The 19,143-nt window shown below is 45.5% G+C and overlaps 2 protein-coding genes and 1 long non-coding RNA gene across 4 annotated transcripts in view; 1 reads left to right on the forward strand and 2 right to left on the reverse strand.

Annotated features, from left to right (window-relative positions):
• The window catches only part of LOC126948425 (uncharacterized), a 35,158-nt gene extending 31,258 nt beyond the window's left edge, over positions 1-3,900 (reverse strand). The window contains exon 1 of the long non-coding RNA XR_007723448.1: positions 3,304-3,900. This is a non-coding gene — a long non-coding RNA (uncharacterized LOC126948425). The remainder of the gene's footprint in view (positions 1-3,303) is intronic.
• The window catches only part of MCF2L2 (MCF.2 cell line derived transforming sequence-like 2), a 252,899-nt gene extending 248,581 nt beyond the window's left edge, over positions 1-4,318 (reverse strand). For both annotated transcript variants that reach the window (XM_050780177.1, XM_050780176.1), the window contains exon 1: positions 4,217-4,318. In XM_050780177.1, coding sequence (XP_050636134.1) covers positions 4,217-4,292 — 76 coding nt within the window. In that variant the 5' untranslated portion in view covers positions 4,293-4,318. The remainder of the gene's footprint in view (positions 1-4,216) is intronic.
• Positions 4,318-15,873, forward strand: LOC126948418 (uncharacterized). The gene is made up of 2 exons (XM_050780198.1): positions 4,318-5,115; positions 6,861-15,873. Exons 1-2 carry the CDS (start codon positions 4,385-4,387, stop codon positions 6,886-6,888), a joined length of 759 nt encoding a protein of 252 aa, XP_050636155.1. The 5' UTR covers positions 4,318-4,384; the 3' UTR covers positions 6,889-15,873.
• Positions 15,874-19,143: the final 3,270 nt, after the last annotated feature.

Here is a 19,143-nt window from a genome sequence, read left to right on the forward strand (position 1 = left end):
TATGTGCCCTGTCTATCAAAATCCTAGAGCAATTTCAGATGCATTCATAGATAGTCCACGTTACTTTGACAGCACCTCCACATATAAACAGCAGTACAGCAAAAGTTGCAGATATTTCAACAGCTGAAAGGGACAGGATGGGGAAAATCAACCAACACTTTTCTGACACTGGAATTCCGTAAACCAATGTGACTCTATGGTCCAGAATCAAGGGGAAAGGATGGTCCTACATTTGTCCTGCATGGATAAAAACACATCTAGACATGTGTTCACATGTGAACTACACATTTTATAAGAGTTCCTGACAAATGGACAAAATCCAAAGAAGGAGGACCCTAGAGTGAAGCACACCACATGAGGAACACACAAAGGGCTTCACATTTCCTTTCAAATGGGGGTTTGGAAACAAAATAGTTATCTTCAAATATTTTATAGCTGTCCTTAAAAGTGTAAAAACTGCCTGGTACTCCAGCTCCATTCCAAAACACAATCATTCATTCATCTATTCAGCAAACATTTATTCTGCATCTCCTCAGAGTGAGGCCCTGTGTTAAGTGGCTATCTAGGGGTACATAAGACTCTTCGTAAGTAATGAAGAGTCTAGAAGCAGAGAGGGTTAAACAAGCATGTGAATAACCCAGTAACCATAATACAGGGGAGAGTATGATAGGCATCATGTGAGCAGAACAAAGCTTACTTTGGAATTCAGAGTCAGGAGTTATCATGTCCCACTAGCAAGATCAGAAACGACACCATGAAAGAGATGGCATTGCACTGGGTTTCAAAGATGTGTACTATTTCTGTGAGGAGAAATATACTAAAGACTTATTCCAGGTTGGAGGTAAAAGTGCAAATACTTAGAGGTGAGAAAAGGGCTGGAAAACATAATGGGACAGAGCCAAAGAACTGATGAGTTCAAGTTGACCAACCACAGGTATAGAAATCTCAAGTATTAGGGGACAAAGCTAGAACTTTATAGGCCCAACAGTGAAGAGCTTGTATCTTAGGCTGCAGAGAATGACTAGGTGCAGGTATTATTAAAAGCTTTGTAATATAGAGTGTCGTGTTTGTTTGACTCCTAGCATAGATCAGAGGCAGACACAGAGAGACAGGAGGTTTGCACAATGGCTAGGTAGAAGGAAATGAAGTCCTGAAGTAGGATTGAGGCAGGTAGCAGTGGGGATGGACATGAGGGAAAAAAGCTGTGAGGTATTTCAGAAACTGAATCAACAGCAGCCAAGACACTTCTGGAAATATGGGAGTGGGTGAGGAGGGATAACTCAGTTATCAAGTCTAAGGGACGCAGAAAGAGCAGAAACCCCTGCTGGAGGAGAAACTGACTCAGGGTCAGAGCAGGCTGAGTGAATATGGAAGACAGTGTGGCTACCCTGGAAAGTGGCTAGGATAGGACCAGGAGAATGTTCTAACCCAAAGCCTTGCTCTAAGCACCTCTCAAACCTTCCCCAACTCATGATCACCCCCTCAGAAGCTACTTGATAAGGAAATACCTGAAAAGAACAGGCAAGGATAGAGCCAATCCATCCTTGAGAAGCGCCACTGGCTACCCAAGGCGACCCTCTGTGAAGGCAGAGGCTGTTGCAGGGTTAGAGAAACGCCCCCCTCCACCTTGAGGTCCCCCAACAGGGGATATAAAGAGCAACCTTCCGGCCCTGAGTCTGCCACTCACTCCCCCTGAAACCTTAAAAGATGATCTTCTCTCACTTTGGGAGGCTGAGGTGGGCGGATCACTCGCAGTCAGGAGTTCGAGACCAAACCTGACCAACATGGAGAAACCCCATCTCTACTAAAAATACAAAAAAATTAGCTGGGCATGGTAGCACATGCCTGTAATCCCAGCTACTCAGGAGGCTGAGGTAGGAGAATCACTTGAACCCAGGAGGCAGAGGTTGGGGTGAGCCGATATCATGCCATTGCACTTCAGCCTGGGCAACAAGAGTGAAACTCCATCTCAAAAAAAAAAAAAAAAAAAGAAGATGATCCTCTCTGAGTCAATTCCTCCATTTGTAAGATAGGGGTAGTAATGAGTACCCCACCCATTTCACAGGTTTTATTAGATTAAGTATGAGGAGACAGAATCTTGCAAAGCACACAAAAGCCAAGGGTCATTAGAAGTTGAGAGCAGAAACTACAACAAATTCCTATGTGTATCCTGTATGGAGCTGTCTATGGAAGGAGGGAGGGAGCAAGGTAGGCAAGAAAATACCATAGCCTGGGGGCCACAGGCAGCTGTTAGTCAAAGAATACTGCCTGCCAGATTTCAAGAACAGCCTGCTCCAGAGAAATAGGAGGGGCAGTTAAAATCAACCAGGTCATCCCTCTTGTTTAACAGATGGGAGGCTTCGCCCTGAGACAGGCCCAGTAACCTACCAAAGATCTCTAGTGGCGTGACAGAGGGACCAGGGATATGTCCAATAACTGGAATGTCTGTATAATCACAGTGTACACAGTATTTCTACCCACATTATCTTACTTATCTTCACAAATAGCCTTTGAGCTGAGTGGGAAAGTATTATTAAAATTTCGGCCGGGCGCGGTGGCTCAAGCCTGTAATCCCAGTACTTTGGGAGGCCGAGACGGGCGGATCACGAGGTCAGGAGATCGAGACCATCCTGGCGAACACGGTGAAACCCCGTCTTTACTAAAAAATACAAAAAAACTAGCCGGGCGAGGTGGCGGGCGCCTGTAGTCCCAGCTACTCGGGAGGCTGAGGCGGAAGAATGTCGTAAACCCGGGAGGCGGAGCTTGCAGTGAGCTGAGATCCGGCCACTGCACTCCAGCCTGGGCGACAGAGCCAGACTCCATCTGAAAAAAAAAAAAAAAAAAAAAAAAAAAAAAAAATTCCTGTTTTTCAACCTGAGGTTAAATGACTTGTCCAGGGAAGGATTCAAATCCAGACAGTCATACCCCCAGCCCACTGCTCTTTCTCTATACCACAACTTCATGCCTGCGCTGGGTTTTAGCACAATCATTTCAGCTTTCATCATATTTCAGATTCCAAATTCTGTTTCATTACAAGTTCTTTTTCCTCTTATTTCACACTGCCTTCAGCAATATTTCACATTCAACCTTACCTGGTAGGATCCTACTGATCTCTTGTCTTAAAAGTTCAGTGCCCACATTTGGCACCAGAAACTCTTTTCTAAACCTGAATTATGAAAACTGGGCCTTCCCATATAAATCATCTTTACAAAGTCTGTCCTCACAAGTGTATCATTTGAGATGTGCATGATTATTACAGCAAACACATTGGACTAATTGAGGCAATATTTAACATGCAAGTACCAAGAAAGCAGCTTTCACAAATGTGTAGAAAACGAAGGCAAATAGTTCCTGGCTTTATCAATAAAAGCTGATTTGCATTCATGGGAGGACCTCCAAGTGCAGTCAGCAACAGAAAATGATCCCGATAATTCCAGTAGCCCACATCCAAAGGTTCTGAACCTGAATGTGTGTCTTTATTGAGGGAGGTCCAGGGAAGACCTAGGGGAAGAAAGTGCTGAGATAAAACTGGGAACTGTCTCAATGTCCTCTTTCCCTTAGTCTGTGGGGCCTGACGTTCCATCACGAACCTTATTTCAGGAGTAAGCAATGAATGTTTTGCTCCTCTTTTCAACTCAGGGAAGAGGATTAATATTGCTCAGTCTCCTTGGCTTGCAGAGGTTTCTCGTGGGGATCATCAGGGGTGTGCTGACGCCTCCAGGCAGCACAGTAACAGGCTTAGGGGCCGGGCTGCGCAGGGGCGCTCCCATCTAACCTGCCTCTCCCTGCACTTTCTTATAAACAAGCCTTCAGTGGCGTGGCAGTCATTTCTGCTGAAAAATACTGGCATTCGTTCCTCTTATGCCCTCTCCTTCCTCACTATCCCCAGAACCAGAACATAACTTCCCACCCACCCCACTCCCGTCAGAAGCAGCTAACGGATGGTAACAGCTCAGCAGCCCTCGGTTTGGAGCTCAACGGACATGGCAACCACCTGGTGAAGGCACCAGCGTCGGCCCCCCGAGCCCCCCAGCGGCGCGCCCCAGGGATGCCCCCGGCTGGGCACCGCAGGCAGGACCCAGAGCAGCGAGGCCCAGACGCCGGGCAAGCCCCCAGGGAGCGCGCTGCCCCGGGTGAGGCCGGGAGTCAGACTAAGCCCAGAGACCATCCCCACCCGCCATTAATAAAACGCAGGAAAAATTAAAGCTTTGTTTACCGACATGAGTGATCACTGTGGCCAGTCGCCGGGTGAGCTCCTGGGGGGGCATCTCTTCTTTTAAGCAAGACAGCATTTCACTGAAAAACCACTCCGTATAAAGAAAGCCAAACAAAACTGTTTCTACCGCTGCTGTGGATGATTTTTTAAAGGCATCTCCTCCCGAGGATGCTCTGCCCTCGCCCTCTTCCTGGCTCTCCAGTCAAGGATCGAGAGTCCCTCGCAGCCGCTGCCAGCTCTCCCTCGCCACGCCTCGCGGGGGCTCCTGTGACAGACCAAGTCTGGCGCTTTCCCAGCGTCGCAGCTGGACCGAGAGGGGAGCGGCCGCTCTGCAAAAGGAAGCAAGTTGCCAGTGTCGCCAGAACCGCGTCCCGGCTCCTCCGGCTGGGCGAGGGCAAGGGCTTCCAGAATCGCGGTCCCGGCCGCCGGGTTTCCGGCGCCGCCTCCAGGGACTGTGAGGTGAGGGATGCTTCGCCGGGTGCAGGGGAGGCGGCAGGTGGCTGCGGCTCCTCTGCGCCCCCCGCCCCACGCCCCACTCCCCACTCCCCGGAGCCCACCTCTTCCCGCCCGCAGGCGGCGCCCGGGGCTCTCTGGGAGGCGCGCACGCGCCCAAGCGCCGCTTGTTTGGGGGTCGGGAACGCTGCGCCCCTTTCCCTGCTGGGAGCCCGCGCTGCAGCCCCTGGAGTGGGGGCGACTCACGGTCCCTACTCGGAACCGTGGGGCAGGGAGACAGCGACTGAGGCGCTCCAGCCGCACCGGGGTCGGGATCACCAGACGCGCGCCGGCTTGGTCTCCGCCCCTCCTTCTTCCCGGCGCGGTGTCTGCGGAGGAGCAGCGGAGAGAAGGGGGCTGACCCGAAGAGATGCCGCCATCCGGCAGGACCCGGAGCGGGAGGCTGGGTGAGGCGCCGCTGCTTGCCCCACCTTCTGACCCGGGGGGCGGCTGGCGTGTGTTTTCCCCCCTTGAGGTTGTTCCACGCAGTTCTTGGCCTCCGCTGGCCACACCTGCACTGGAAGCCCAGCGCCTGGGCTGCGCTCCAACATGACTGGGCACGCATGGGCGCGCTCACCCCCTGTGTGGGCTTTTTCCTTGGTGCAGCTGCGCCCTTGCCACTGCTCCGTCTGTCACCAGTCAGGCGCGCCAGTGCTACGTTCTGGAGAGGCTGTGGCACATCTTCCATGCCGGTCCTCCTCCCCATCAGCCCATTATCCTGTGGTTTCCCTAGTTGGGCCCAGACACTTTCTGACTGGCAGCAAAAGACTAACCCCAGTTCAGCAGAGCGCCATGGGAAACACCTGAGCAAATGCGAATTCGGTCAGGTTGTCCCCCAATCCTTTCTACAGCGGGAGTCCCTGAATACTCAGCCGGTGGCGTGGCGGGACCACCCATGAGGATGTTCTCAGCCATCTCTTTCCTCTTCGATATGTAAAAAGCCAAGCCGCAAACACCCTGGATCCAAATTCTAGGAGTAGTCCCCCATCCCAGGGGGCGGAGGGTATTTTTAATGCTCTCTCTAGCAATTGTGGGCTGTAGTTGAGAAGCGACGTTAGTTCACCTGTGTCATGAGATTTGGAGAGAGGAGGTTCTTCCCGCTGTGAAGTTTGGCACTTTGCACGCTGCCTGCAAAACAGAGCAAGGATTTTCTTTTTTTCTTTTTTTTTTTTTTTTTTTTTTTTTCGTTTTTAGAGATGGAGTTTCACCATGTTGCCCAGGCTGGTCTCAAACTCCTGGGCTCGAGTGATCATGCCCGGCCACAGAGCAACCATTTTCACAACCACCTTTTGCAAGAGATTAAAAAAAGGGTTAAAAGTCCGGGCATAGTGGCCCACGCCTGTAATCCCAGCACTTTGGGAGGCCGAGGTGAGCAGATCACAAGGTCAGGCGTTCAAGACCAGCCTGGCCGACATAGCGAAACCTCGTCTCTACTGAAAATACAAAAATTAGCCGGGTATGGTGTCACGCGCCTGTAATCCCAGCTACTGGGGAGGCTGCGGCAGGAAAATTGCTTGAACCTGGAAGGTGGAGGTTGCAGTGAGCCAAGACCGTGCCATTGCACTCCAGCCTGGGCAACAGAATGAGACTCCATCTAAAAAAAAAAAGTTAAAGATCCACAGGAGGGAGGCAGCTTTTGAATTATGTTTCCACGGTGGTTTCTGGCTATTCAGGGGTCACAAGTGTTTTCAAGGAACCAAATGAGATGTTTCCTACTGATAGTAGTCAGAACCCTGGTGCCCAGTCAGAGCCAATTGTGAGTTTTGGTCAGCGGAAACCAATGCTTTGTAAAGAACACAATGATGTAGGGTATGTTGGACTGGGAGCGTCAGAGCCACTTTGAAGATCCAATAACCTCAACTTCCCAGCTTAGGCCGGGTCCTTATGGGTGAGAATCATGAAAAGGAAGAAGAGAAGGAATGGAGGAGAGGAAAAGGAGGGAGGAGAAGCTTATGATTAAGAATGAGAAGAAAAAGAAAAGAGATAGAAAGGAAATAAATCACACTCAGAGTGCTGCCCACATCTTTGGTACTTTCACAGTCCTCAAAGGTTTCCATGGAGATAAATGAGCTCCAGTTATGGTGAGATGTAGCAGGCAGCGCCTATTCTCAGAAACTAATTTTGCTCTTGTCTCTGACACTTGCTCTCTCAGGGCCTTCACTGCTTCCCCTGGGCAGTAAGGAAGTGGCTCTGTGATCTCCAAGTTCCCTTTTCCAGCTCTGAAATCCTATAACTGGAATTAAGAAGAAATGATCGGCCGGCTGCGTTGTCTCACACCTGTAATCCCAGCACTTTGGGAGGCTGAGGTGGGTGGATTACCTGAGATTAGGAGTTCGAAACCAGCCTGGCCAACATGGTGAAACCCCATCTCTACTAAAAATAACAAAAATCAACTGGGTGCATTGGTGGGCACCTGTAATCCCAGCTACTTGGGAGGCTGAGGCAGGAGAATCGCTTGAACCTGGGAGGCGGAGGTTGCAGTGAACTGAGATAGTGCCACTGCACTACAGCCCAGGTGACAGTGTGAGATTCCATCTCAAAGAAAAGAAGAGGAAGAAGGAAGAAGGAAGAAGGAAGAAGGAAGAAGGAAGAAGAAAGAAGAAAGAAGAAAGAAGAAAGAAGAAGGAAGAAGAAATAATGACCATATAGTGTTCAATATCTCATACCTCCTTGTTCTTCCAAGAAAATGGTCATTGTCTCCATTGTTCTCATGAACATTGACATCCTTTCTGTCTTCTTTCTTCCCACCCTCCCACCTTCCCTGCCTGTTTTTCTCCTTCCTAATTATGATCTCTTATATTATGCCTCCTTGTGTTCATTAATGAGGACAAAGCCCTCATGAACTAATCACCTCTTGAAGGTCTTCTTTCTCAGTGCTGTTGCATTGAGGATCGAGTTTCCAATGCATGAACTTTGGAGAACACATTGAAACCACAGCACAAAGAGGCATCTCATCACCCATGTGATGCCTTCCACCATGTTATGATGCCGCATGAAGGCTTTCACCAGATACAGCCCCTCGATCTTAGACTTCCCAGCCTCCAAAACCATAAGCCAAAGCAATTTCTGTTCATTTTAAATTGCCCAGTCCTTGGTTTTCTGTTACGGCAGCACAAAACAGACTAAGACATCTTGGCTGGCAAAATCAGAGAAACAAGCTAGAAAAGCCTGCTTCCTTCTCCAGTGAACCAATTAACAATCACTCACATCTACTGAACATCTGCTATGGTTGTGATAGGCAGTGTCAGGTACAACTACCACCACCATATAGCAAGTGACTGTTCTGTGTCTAGTATGATGTTAGACATTTTGCAAACACCTTTGAGGCCTCGCAACAGCACTCTAAAGGCTTTAGCCTCATTTTGCAGATGCCATTGTAAAGGACCAAACTGTGTAGTCAAAACCTAGACCATTCTCTCCCTTCAGTAAAGACCTGCTCAAGCTGGTCAGACACGGTGGCCCACACCTGTAATCCCAGCACTTTGGGAGGCTGAGGTGGGAGGATCACCTAAGGTCAGGAGTTCGAGACCAGCCTGACCAACATGGAGAAACCCTGTCTCTACTAAAAATACAAAATTACCCGACTGTGGTGGCGCATGCCTGTAATTCTAGCTACTCAGAAGGCTGAGGCAAGACAATCACTTGGACCCAGGAAGCAGAGGTTGCGGTGAGCTGAGATGACGCCACTGCACTCCAGCCTGGGCAACAAGAGTGAAACTCCATCTCAAAAAATAATAATAATAATTGCTCAAGCTCCAAGTCCCTGTAGATTGCACCTCCCTATGGGTGAACTGTCAGTGCAACTTCTGGCAAAGGAAAGACAGACAAAGGACCTACCTTGGAGAGCAGTGGCTGGCACTACAGCCTCCTCAGCTCCTGGTGCTACAGGTGAGGGTGGACATTCCTGGGGTACCAAGGAGGCCACCAGTTTCATCTACATCTGTGGTTCCCAAACTTTAGCAGCATCACCTGGGAATAGAAGTAATTTTTATAAAAACACAAATTTCTGGGCCCTACCTCCAGGATTCTGGTTTAGTAGTCTGGATTGGTACCCAAGAATCTGCATTTCTAACAAGTCCCCAGGAAACCTGACGGTACTAGTCCTGGGATTACCCTTTGAGCACCACTGGCCTGGATGAGAGCTCTTTAAAATTCTTAGATTGCACATCTTAGTATGATTGTGCCATTAGAAAGAGATTTGGTCTTTGCCCCAAGATCCTGGCATAGAGCTCCTAAGCCTCTTGGAATTTCATGAATAGTAGTGTGATAGGAGTGTCTTTTGTTCTAATGAAGAGACTCTTAGCAGACCCCTAGATAGCTTCAGAACACAGCCTGTTCACCAGAAAGACCAAGCCTTGGTTAGAAGGTTGAAACTCTCAGCCTTATCCCTCAACCTCTAGGAAGGGGGAAAATGCTGCAGATTGAGTTAACGACCAACCAATGATTTAATCAATCGTGCTTACAGAGCAGAGCCTCCATAAAAATCCCCAAATGAAGCCGGGCATGGTGGCTCACGCCTATAAATCACAGCAATTTGGAAAGCCAAGGAAGGCAGATTGCTTGAGCTCAGGAATTCGAGACCAGCCTGGGCAACATGATGAAACCCAATCTTTACAAAAAAATCAAAAAATTAGCCAGGCATGGTGGCACATGCCTGTGGTTCCAACTACTTGGAGGGCTGAGGAGGGAGGATCCCTTGAGCCCAGGAGGCTGAGGCTGCAGTGATCCAAGATCACATCACTGCCCTACAGCCTGTGTGACAAAATGAGACTGTCTCCAAAAAAAAAAAAAAAAAAAAAAAAATCCCTAAATGATTGTGTCAGAGCTTCTGGATTGGTGGACACATCAAGTGCTGGGAGGATGGTACACCTGGAGAGGGCATGGAAACTTTGCAGACCACCACCTCCCATACTTTGCCCTATGCACCTCTTCCGCTTGGCTTTTCCTGAGTTGTATCTCTTACAGTAAACTGGTAACAATAAGTAAAGCACTTCCCTGAGTTCTGTGAGTCATTCTAGCAAATTATCAAACCTCAGGAGGAAGTCAGGGAAACTCTCAATTTATAGCCAACCAGAAGTATGGAAGGCTGGGGATTTGTAATTGGTGTCTGAATTGAGGGGCAGTCTTATGGGACTGTGCTCTTAACCTGTGGTGTCTTTTCTAACGCCAGATAGTTAAAATCAGATTTGAATTGAATTGCTGGACACCCAGTTTGTGCCAGAGAATGAAAAGTGGCATTGGAAAAGATCCCACTTACTCCACAGCTGATTGAATAGACGAACCTAAGAAGTGACATGACACCGGGCACAGTGGCTCACACCTGTAATCACAGCATTTTGGGAGGCCGAGTTGGGCGGATCACCTGAGATCAGGAGTTCAAGACCAGCCTGACCAACATGGAGAAACCCTGACTCTACTAAAAATACAAAATTAGCCAGGCATGGTGGCGCATGCCTGTAATCCCAGCTACTTGGGAGGTTGAGGCAGGAGAATCGCTTGAACCTGGGAGGCGGAGGTTGCGATGAGCCAAGATAGCACCTTTGCACTCTAGCCTGGACAACAAGAGCAAAACTCCGTCTTGAAAAAAAGAAAAAAGAAGAAGAAGTGACATGTTACTTGAGCTCACACCATCCTAACAGTCATTCCACTGCCATCTTTTTGTTTTCTGAAATCAACCTGCCACCCTAGCATAGGGGTGTATGTGTGCATGCATGTGCATACATGGGGGGGTGGGGCAGCACATCTACCTCTACCTCTATGCTGCCACTGTCTCTTCCCATGTGTTTCCCTGTGTGGTTTTGTCTCATCCCACAAGTGACTGAATTACAACACACATTTTGTGTGTGTAAATGCTGAGGACATTTTGCCCCTAAATTCTTAGGAGTCTTATTTGCCAGTAGAAGTATCCTCCTCAGTGCCATCTGAGGGATTAACCCTGCATTCCCAGAGGAAACTGTGATGGCATCCCCTGGGCCAGTTGCCTTTGCAAAACAACGCTGATTCTCTTCAGGATCCACCCATACCCACCCTTCTTTGCTTCTAGACCTATAACTAGACTCAAGTCCCAGCAGGCCCCCTGTAACTCACCCAGCAGGCGAGTTACAAAGTATGCCCCATGCACGGGTATATTACAAAAGAATTACTTGAGTTTTCTAATTTATACAGACAGAAATCTGGGGAACATATGTGGAAATGAATATTAAGGGCATGAGATATTGACATAAAGAACATAAAGCTGGATCAGGCTGAATTTATTGATATGGACCCACAAAGCAGAGATTCTGCCTTTAACAATGCAGCTTAGAGTTAGAAGGGATTCTAACAGTCTATTTGGTTAGTTGACTGATGCATGGACAGAAAGGTGGCTCATGCATTCAACATATGTTTATATGTTGAAATCCTAATTCCAAAATGAGTTATGAATCCCTGACCTGCCTTGGTTTCATGTAGAGGAAGGGATTCAAAGGCTTAGGGAAATTGGATTGTTAGAGCAGATTCGTCATTTAAGACCTACTCACCCACCTTGGCAGGGTACATACCCTTTTCATCACAACCGTGAGAAATGTCTGAGGGGAGCCCTGGCATTCTTAGAGCTCTGTGATCTTTCTTTGCTGTGGGCCAGGCCTTACAGTGGTAACTACGGTCACTGAATTGGGAAACTTCAATGTAATAGGAGTAATTGGATCTCAGGGTGGCAGGGACTAAGTGGCAGCACTCAATCATCAAAGGTGAGGTGAATGTGATTACCACAAGGGACAGCAAAGTCAAAGCAGGAACTGAAATAGTCTGACTCTTGCAGACCTCAGCATTTGCTGGTTGATCATGATCTTTCCAAAAGTGGAATAGACAGGAGGCCTACTAAATTCTTACTTGATTTGTATCGGCAGAAAGGTTTCTAGGTCAAGTGAACAAAAGTCTAACTTGAATCATAAAATGGAGAGTCACAACCACTCATTCAATTCCAGGATTTGAGCCAGTTTACAGTCCCAGAACCCCTTGAATTAAGATAAAATTGAGTGCCCTTTTGGAAAGAACCCCATATCAACCAAAATTTTTTGTACTGTTAATCTTTCTCCCAGCCTTCCCCAAAGGATGTGTGACATTTTACTCAGGTAGCTGTACATTAGGGAAGAGGAAATAATGAGACTTTGGGGGATTATAGGACTCTGAACTGACACTAATCCCAGGACACCAAAAATATCATTGTGGCCCACTAGTCAGAATAGGGGCTAATGGAGATCGAGTGATCACTGAAGTTTGCTATAGTCTGAATGTTTGTGTCATATGTTGAAATCATAACCCCCAAAGTGATAGTATTAGGAGGTGGAGGCTTTGGGGTATGATTAGTTCATAATGGTAGAACCCTCATGAATGGGATTAGTGCCTTTATAAAAGAGGCCTGAGGGGAGCATGGTTTCCCCCTCTGCCACATGAGGACACAGCGAGAAGTTGGCATTTTGCAACCTGGAAGAGGGCCTTTGCCAAAACCTGGCCGTGCTGGCACCCTGATCTTGTACTTCCCAGCCTCCAGAAGTGTAAGAATAAATTTCTGTTGTTTATAAGCCACCAAGTCTAAGGTATCTTGTTACAGCAGCCCAAATAGACTAAGAGTTTTAACTCAAGTATGTCCTACAGCAGGCCCAATGGGGCCTCTGACCCCATCCTGTGGTTACTTCCCCAGTTCCAGAATGTATAATTGGAATAGATACACTCAGCAGCTGGCAGAATCCTCATATATGTTTCCTAACCTGTGAAGTGAAGGCCGTTATAGTGGAAAGGTCAAGTGGAAGCCACTGGAATTGCTTCTACTTAGGGAAATAGAAGTAATATTGCATCCCTGGAGGAATGCAGTAATATTGCATCCAAAAGTAATATTGCATCCCTGGAGGAATGCAGTATTCCTGCAGAGCTTGGAGCCACCATTAAGAACTTGAAAGATGCAGGGGTGGTGTTTCCCACCATATGCCCTATCAACTTGCCTATCTGGTCTGTGCAGAAGACAGATGGATCTTAGAGAATGACAGTGGATTATCAGAAGCTTAACCAGATTATGATTCCAATTGCAGCTGCTGCCAAGACCAGCTCGGCTGGGGAGACCCTAACCCAGTGGCACTAGAGGAATTAAAGACACAGACACAGAAATATAGAGATGTGAAGTGGGAAATCAGGAGTCTCACAGCCTTCAGAGCTGACAGCCCCAAAGAGAGATTTACCCACATAATTATTAACAGCAAACCAGTCATTAGCATTGTTTCTATAGATATTCAATTAACTAAAAGATTCCCTTATGGGAAACGAAGGGATGGGCCAAATTAGAGGAATAGATTGGGCTAGTTAACTGCAGCAGGAACACGCCCTTAAGGCAGACATCACTCATGCTATTGTTTGTGGCTTAAGAATGCCTTTAAGCAGTTTTCTGCCCTGGGTGGGCCAGGTATTCCTTGCCCTCATTCCCATAAACCCACAACCTTCCGGTGCAGGCGTTAGGGCCATTATGAGCATATTACAGTGCTGCAGAGATTTTGTTTATGGCCAGTCTTGGGGCCAGTTTATGACCAGATTTGGGGACTTGCTCCCAACATGTCCCCCTTCTCTGATTTGCAAAGAGATAAAAGCAAGGGCAGCTTTGTCATGGTGAGCTACTTCTCATAGGAGTTGGGATCCGCATCTGCAGACTATACAAAGACAAACAACATAGATTAAAAGCACAGTCATCATTGAAATCACAGAGTTTCCAAGTGTTTTTATTCATTTTAATGGGTTACTAGCTGCTAATTTGTCTGCAGTTCCTTTAAGCACTACAGTTCCTGGTATTAAGGTCAGGTGTGCCTGGGATGCTTTAAATATTTGTTCTTTTAATTTTGCTACATCCAAAAACAAGTTTGTAGAGTGTCCTTCTAGATGCTTTTTTATTCTTTCCCAAATTTTGATCTTATTAAGAGCATTTAATAGTTTCCACAAATCCTTACATTAAGCTCCTAGAGCAGGCCATATCATTTGAGGTTGAAGTGCCACTATACTGCCATGGTTCCAGATAATAGGAACTTTTGCCATACTTCTTAATATATCTACCATCTGACCATTTTGTTCAGATCAGCTGAGCATAGTATGACCATGGCACACAGACTGAGAGGTGCAATTCAAGCTAAACATCCCCTTAAGGGACCAATTAATAATGATTCCATAGGAATCATGGAATCATTGTGCAGCACCTCTGCCTGTTCTGCAAAGTAATCTTTCAAACAAGTACGTTCATTTTTTCTGACTGGGTCCAATCCTGTTTACAAATAGGTTTTTGAGGGCAGTATGCCTCAATTATAGGAGCAGATTTATTATGGTAAATACCAAGATCAGAAAGCATGTGTAACTGTGTCATAGAGTGATTGCATCCAGGCATTATTACCAGTGCTTATTGAAGGAATACTCACGGCAGTGGTGATAACCATTATCATAGCTACCATTAAATTATTCATTGTGACTGGTTATCCCACTTTCCTCAGGTTTTCTTCAGCCATCTGTGACAGCTTCTTGATCTGTCCCCAGGTGGGTGGCTGTGTTCTATGGGTGTTGCACGTGACAGTTGGGGTCCTCCTCAGCATCAGTCTCGACATGGCTGCAACTGGGGAGTCCTCAGGATCCTCCTGGAGTCTCTTCCTTCGCATCTGGCTCATGATAAGGTTTCAGGTGCCTTGATGGTATCCAAATTGGCTGTTGATTTTGGCCTGGAGAAATAAAAGCATAACCTCTACACCAAGTTATTATTTTACCTATTTCCCAACTTTTTATTATTGGATTTCTCCACCAAATCAGTTTCTCTGTTTCTGTCTTTGCAGCTGGTTTCTGTAGATGCTATTCAGCTGCTGATAACATCTGACCTTTGGACAGGCTCAAAAAATTTAAAGTTAATAATGCTAGGTTCAGTTGCATCTGTGGGGTTCCACATTCTCTGTCTCCCTTCTGCTTTTGCAACTGCTGTTTTAGGGAGAGATTCATTCTTTCCACTATGGCTTGTCCTTGAGAATTGTATGGGATACCAGTAATGTGTTTAATATTCCACATAGAGAAAAAGGCAGCTAGAGCTTGGCTAGTATAGCCTGGGGCATTATCTGTTTTAATAGAAGCTGGAATGCCCATCACCGCAAAACACTGCAAAAGGTGACATTTAACACAGGCAGAAGCCTCTCCTGTTTGGCATGTAGCCCAGACAAAGTGAGAAAAGGTATCCACACATACATGTACATAAGCTAGTCTCCCAAACGAGGGAACATATGTGACTCCATTTGCCAAATAGAGTTAGGTTCCAGTCCTCGAGGATTAACTCCTCCTGTGAAAGATGAGGAATGTACCATTTGGCAAGTTGGGCATCGCTGGATAATAGCTTTAGCTTCTTTCCAGGTAATGTTGTATCTGCAATTGAGACCAGAGGCATTAACATGGGTTAAATTGTGAAAGTGTCTAGCATTAGATATTGCAGTAGCAACTAGGCGATCAGCCATTTGATTCTCTTCAGTCAAAGGTCCTGGAAAAGACTTTTGGTTTTTGGTTGTATAACTGAATTGAGCTCTAATGATGTAAAAAGGACGCATTCTACTGCTGTTTGCAATTGGGTAAATAAAGTCATCAGTTGTTTATCTGTATGAAATAATAACTGAGCGTTTTCAATTAACTGTGTGGAATGAACCACGTATGAAGAATCAGAAATCACATTAATAGGCATATCAAAAGCAGTCAATACCTCAATTACAAGTTCTGCTTTTTGAGCTGAAGTATAGGACGTCTGGAAAACTTTACTTTTTGAGCCAAAATAAGAAGCTTTACCATTATTAGACCCATCTGTAAAAACATTCTCAGCACCTTCAATTGGTTTAAATTTAGTTATTTTAGGGAGAATCCAATTAATTAATTTCAAAAACTGAAACAGCTTCATTTTAGGAAAATGATTATTGAGAATACCCATAAAGTCAGCTAAATGGGTTTGCCAAGTAAGACTATTTATAAAAGCTTGCTGTATTTGTGCCTTCTTGAAAGGGACAATAATTTTTCCAGGATCATATCCATGTAATTTAACAATCCAAGTTCTCTCAATCCCTATCATAGTAGCGATTTGATCTAAATAAGGAGTTCGAGTCCATGAATTAGTATGTGGAAGAAAAAGCCTCTCTACTAAGTCCTGTTCTTAGACAATAGCACCAGTAGGTGAATGCTGAGTTGAAAAAATTAGTAAATCTACAGTCTTCTTTGCATCTATTCTATTTATCTGAGCTTTGTGGACTTGCTTTTCAATCAGCTCTAACTCGACCTCAGCTTCCTTTGTTAATTTCTGAGGGCTAGTGAGACTAGGATTTCCTTTAAGGATAGAAAACAGATTACTCATGGCATAGGTAGGAATACCTAGAGCAGGTTGTATCCAATTAATATCCCCTAGTAATTTTTGAAAGTCATTTGATGTTTTCAGTTGATCCCTACATATGGTTACTTTGTGTGGCACAATGGTAGTGTCATTTACCAAGGTCCCCAAGTAGAAGTAAGGAGTAGTAGTCTGAATTTTGTCAGGAGCTATAATTAAATCAGCGTGAGAAATTGAATTTTGCAAGTGATCATAACATTGGAGTAATATTTCTTGAATGGGGGCAGCACAAAGTATATCATCCATATAGTGAATAATGTAACACTGTGAAAATTTTTTACGAGTAGGTTCAATTGCTTGCCCCACATACATCTGGCAAAATGTGGGACTGTTTAACATGCCCTGTGGCAACACTTTCCATTGATAACGCTTAGCAGGCTGCAGGTTGTTTACTGCAGGAATCGTAAATGCAAACCATTCACAGTCTCACTCAGCTAAAGGGATAGTAAAGAAACAGTCTTTTAAATCTATGACTATTAAAGGCCAATTTTTTGGAATTATAGCAGGAGAAGACAATCCTGACTGTAATGTCCCCATTGGTTGTATAACTGAATTGATGGCTCTTAAGTCAGTTAACATTCTCCATTTACCTGATTTTTTCTTAATTACAAAAACTGGAGAATTCCAAGTGGAAAATGTTGGAGCTATGTGCCCATTTTCTAATTGTTCAGTAACTAATTTCTCTAAAGCCTCCAGTTTTTCTTTACTTAGTGGCCACTGTTCTATCCAAATTGGCCATTTTAAAGGTATGGGTTCTGGAGGCTTAATAATGGCCGCCATCAAAAATTATTTCCTAATCTTTGGGGGGAACTTTGTTTCTCCGCTTGAAGTGGTTCTTTCAAAGCTTGCAAATTTTGTTCTAGTCCAATACCAGGGACATACCCCATATCATGCATTGTATGTTGACTTTGAGGGCTATATAATTGTTCTGGAATTAGAACTTGTGCTCTCCATTGTTGTAATAAATCTCTTCCCCATAAATTTAGAGCTACAGAAGTTACAATTGGTTGAATAATCCCAGGTTGTCCATTGGGCCCCTCACAATGCAAAATATAACTACTTTGATATACTTCAGTGGCTTTACTAACTCTAGCTATGTTAAATTGAGCAGGTTGAATTGTCCATGTGGACAGCCAGTGCTGTAGAGAAATGATTGAAATGTCTGCTCCTGTATCTACCAAGTCTTTAAATTTCTTTCCTTGAATAGTTATTTCACAGGTAGGACATTTATCAGTAATTTGATTTACCCAATAAGCTGCTTTGCCTTATTTATTTGTGCTTCCAAATCCTCCTGTTCATTTAATTTCACTTTTTCCCATTCCTACATATGGCACAATCAGGAGCTGTGCTATGCACTCTCCTGGCTCTGCTTTCCAGGGAATGGAAGTAGATATAACAATTTGAATTTCCCCCTTGTAATCTGAATCAGTGACTCCTGTGTGTATTTGTACCCCTTTTAAACTCAAACTAGACCTTCCTAAAAGTAATCCTATTGTCCCTGCTGGCAAGGGTCCACAGACTCCTGTTGGGACCTTTTGGGGGAGTTCCCCAAGCAGAAGGTTCACAGCTTTTGTGCAGCATAAATCTACTGTGGCACCACCAGCTGTGGTGGGAGATAGACATCGTACAGGGGTGAGGGAATGGCCTGAGCTGGAAATGCCCTGGTTTAGAACAGGGCCCAGGATGGGCCCCTCATGGCGTTTCCCTAAATCGGGTTCCCATCTTTATCAAACTTAGATGACACTGACTAGCCCAGTGTTTTCCTTTTTCACATTTTGGACAAATTTCAGGATCAGCAGTTTTCTTTTTTCCCCTATCTGGTGGCCAGACTTGCTGATTTTTTTGACATTCTTTTTGAGTATGACCATGCTTCCCACAGTTAAAACAAGCTCCAGGAAATGGAGTATTTCCTTGATCTACTCTCAGTCCTGCCATTGCCTGTACCAACAAGGTAGCTTTATGCAGATTACCTCCGATACATCACAGGCCTTGAAATAATCGATTAAATGTGCTTTCCCTCTAATAGGTTGCAGAGCAGCCTGGCAATCAGGATTAGCATGGTCAAAAGCTAATAACAACAGCAGTATATCCTGAGGAGCTGAATCTGCAATCATCTTTTTAAGAGACTCCTGTAACCGAGCTATAAAATCAAAGTATGGTTCCCTTGGTCCCTGTTTTATAGCACTAAAGGAAGGGTATTGTTCCCCACCTGAAGTGATATTTTTTCCCAAGCTCTAATGCACACTCCTCTAACCTGTTCTATGGCATCATCCTGCATGACCAGTTGTGCATCTGAATCAGCCCAGCCGCCAACCCCCAAAAGTTGGTCTGCAGTTATATTAATTTGAGGTTGGGCCTGGGCATTGCAAGCAGCCTGAATGGAAGCTTCATCTGCCCACCAAGTTTTAAATTGTAAGAACTGAGCAGGAGTTAGACAAGCTCGAATAAGAGCATCCCAGTCAGTAGGAATCATCCAACTGGAAACAGTAACATTCTTTAACAGTCCCATTACAAAAGAAGAACCTGGTCCATACACATTTATAGCTTGTTTTAATTCTTTGAGTAATTTAAAAGGAAAAGGCTCAAATGTAGCTGTAATATTTCCCTGTTGATCTGAGGGGTGTATTATAACAGGGAACTGCCTAGCCTCTAAATCACCCTCTTGTCTAGCTTGCTGAATTCCTGCCTGAATAGAACTAAGAGCAGTTGCTCGAGCACTGCTCGAACAGTCACCGGGGCAACTACTTTTCCCCCAGTGTCCTCCAGAAAAGAAAGATATGGGGGATCATTTTCTTCAAAATAATAATGAGGGGGTGCAGAAGGGTAGCGATGAACCTCTTCTTCCTTTGTTGCTCTGGCTTTAGCTGGTAAATAAACATGCTCTGTAACCTCTTCTGTTACTTTGCTATACTCTTGTTCCTCCTCATTATCAGTGTGAAAACGTTCCAAGGTGAAATGAACTGTTATGCCCAGACCGTTTGTTCCCCAAAGAAGACCACCAGAGTCCAGAGTCAAAGCCAAGCGGCAA

This window comes from Macaca thibetana, chromosome 2 (assembly GCF_024542745.1).
Source record: "Macaca thibetana thibetana isolate TM-01 chromosome 2, ASM2454274v1, whole genome shotgun sequence".
Classification (NCBI taxonomy): Eukaryota; Metazoa; Chordata; class Mammalia; order Primates; family Cercopithecidae; genus Macaca; species Macaca thibetana.

Coding starts and splice junctions, on each gene's coding strand:
- LOC126948418 (XM_050780198.1), top strand. CDS start 4,385: ATGCTCTGCCCTCGCCCTCTTCCTGGCTCTCCAGTCAAGGATCGAGAG. Junction 5,116..6,860: donor GACCCGGAGCGGGAGGCTGG/GTGAGGCGCCGC, acceptor TTGCTCTCTCAG/GGCCTTCACTGCTTCCCCTG.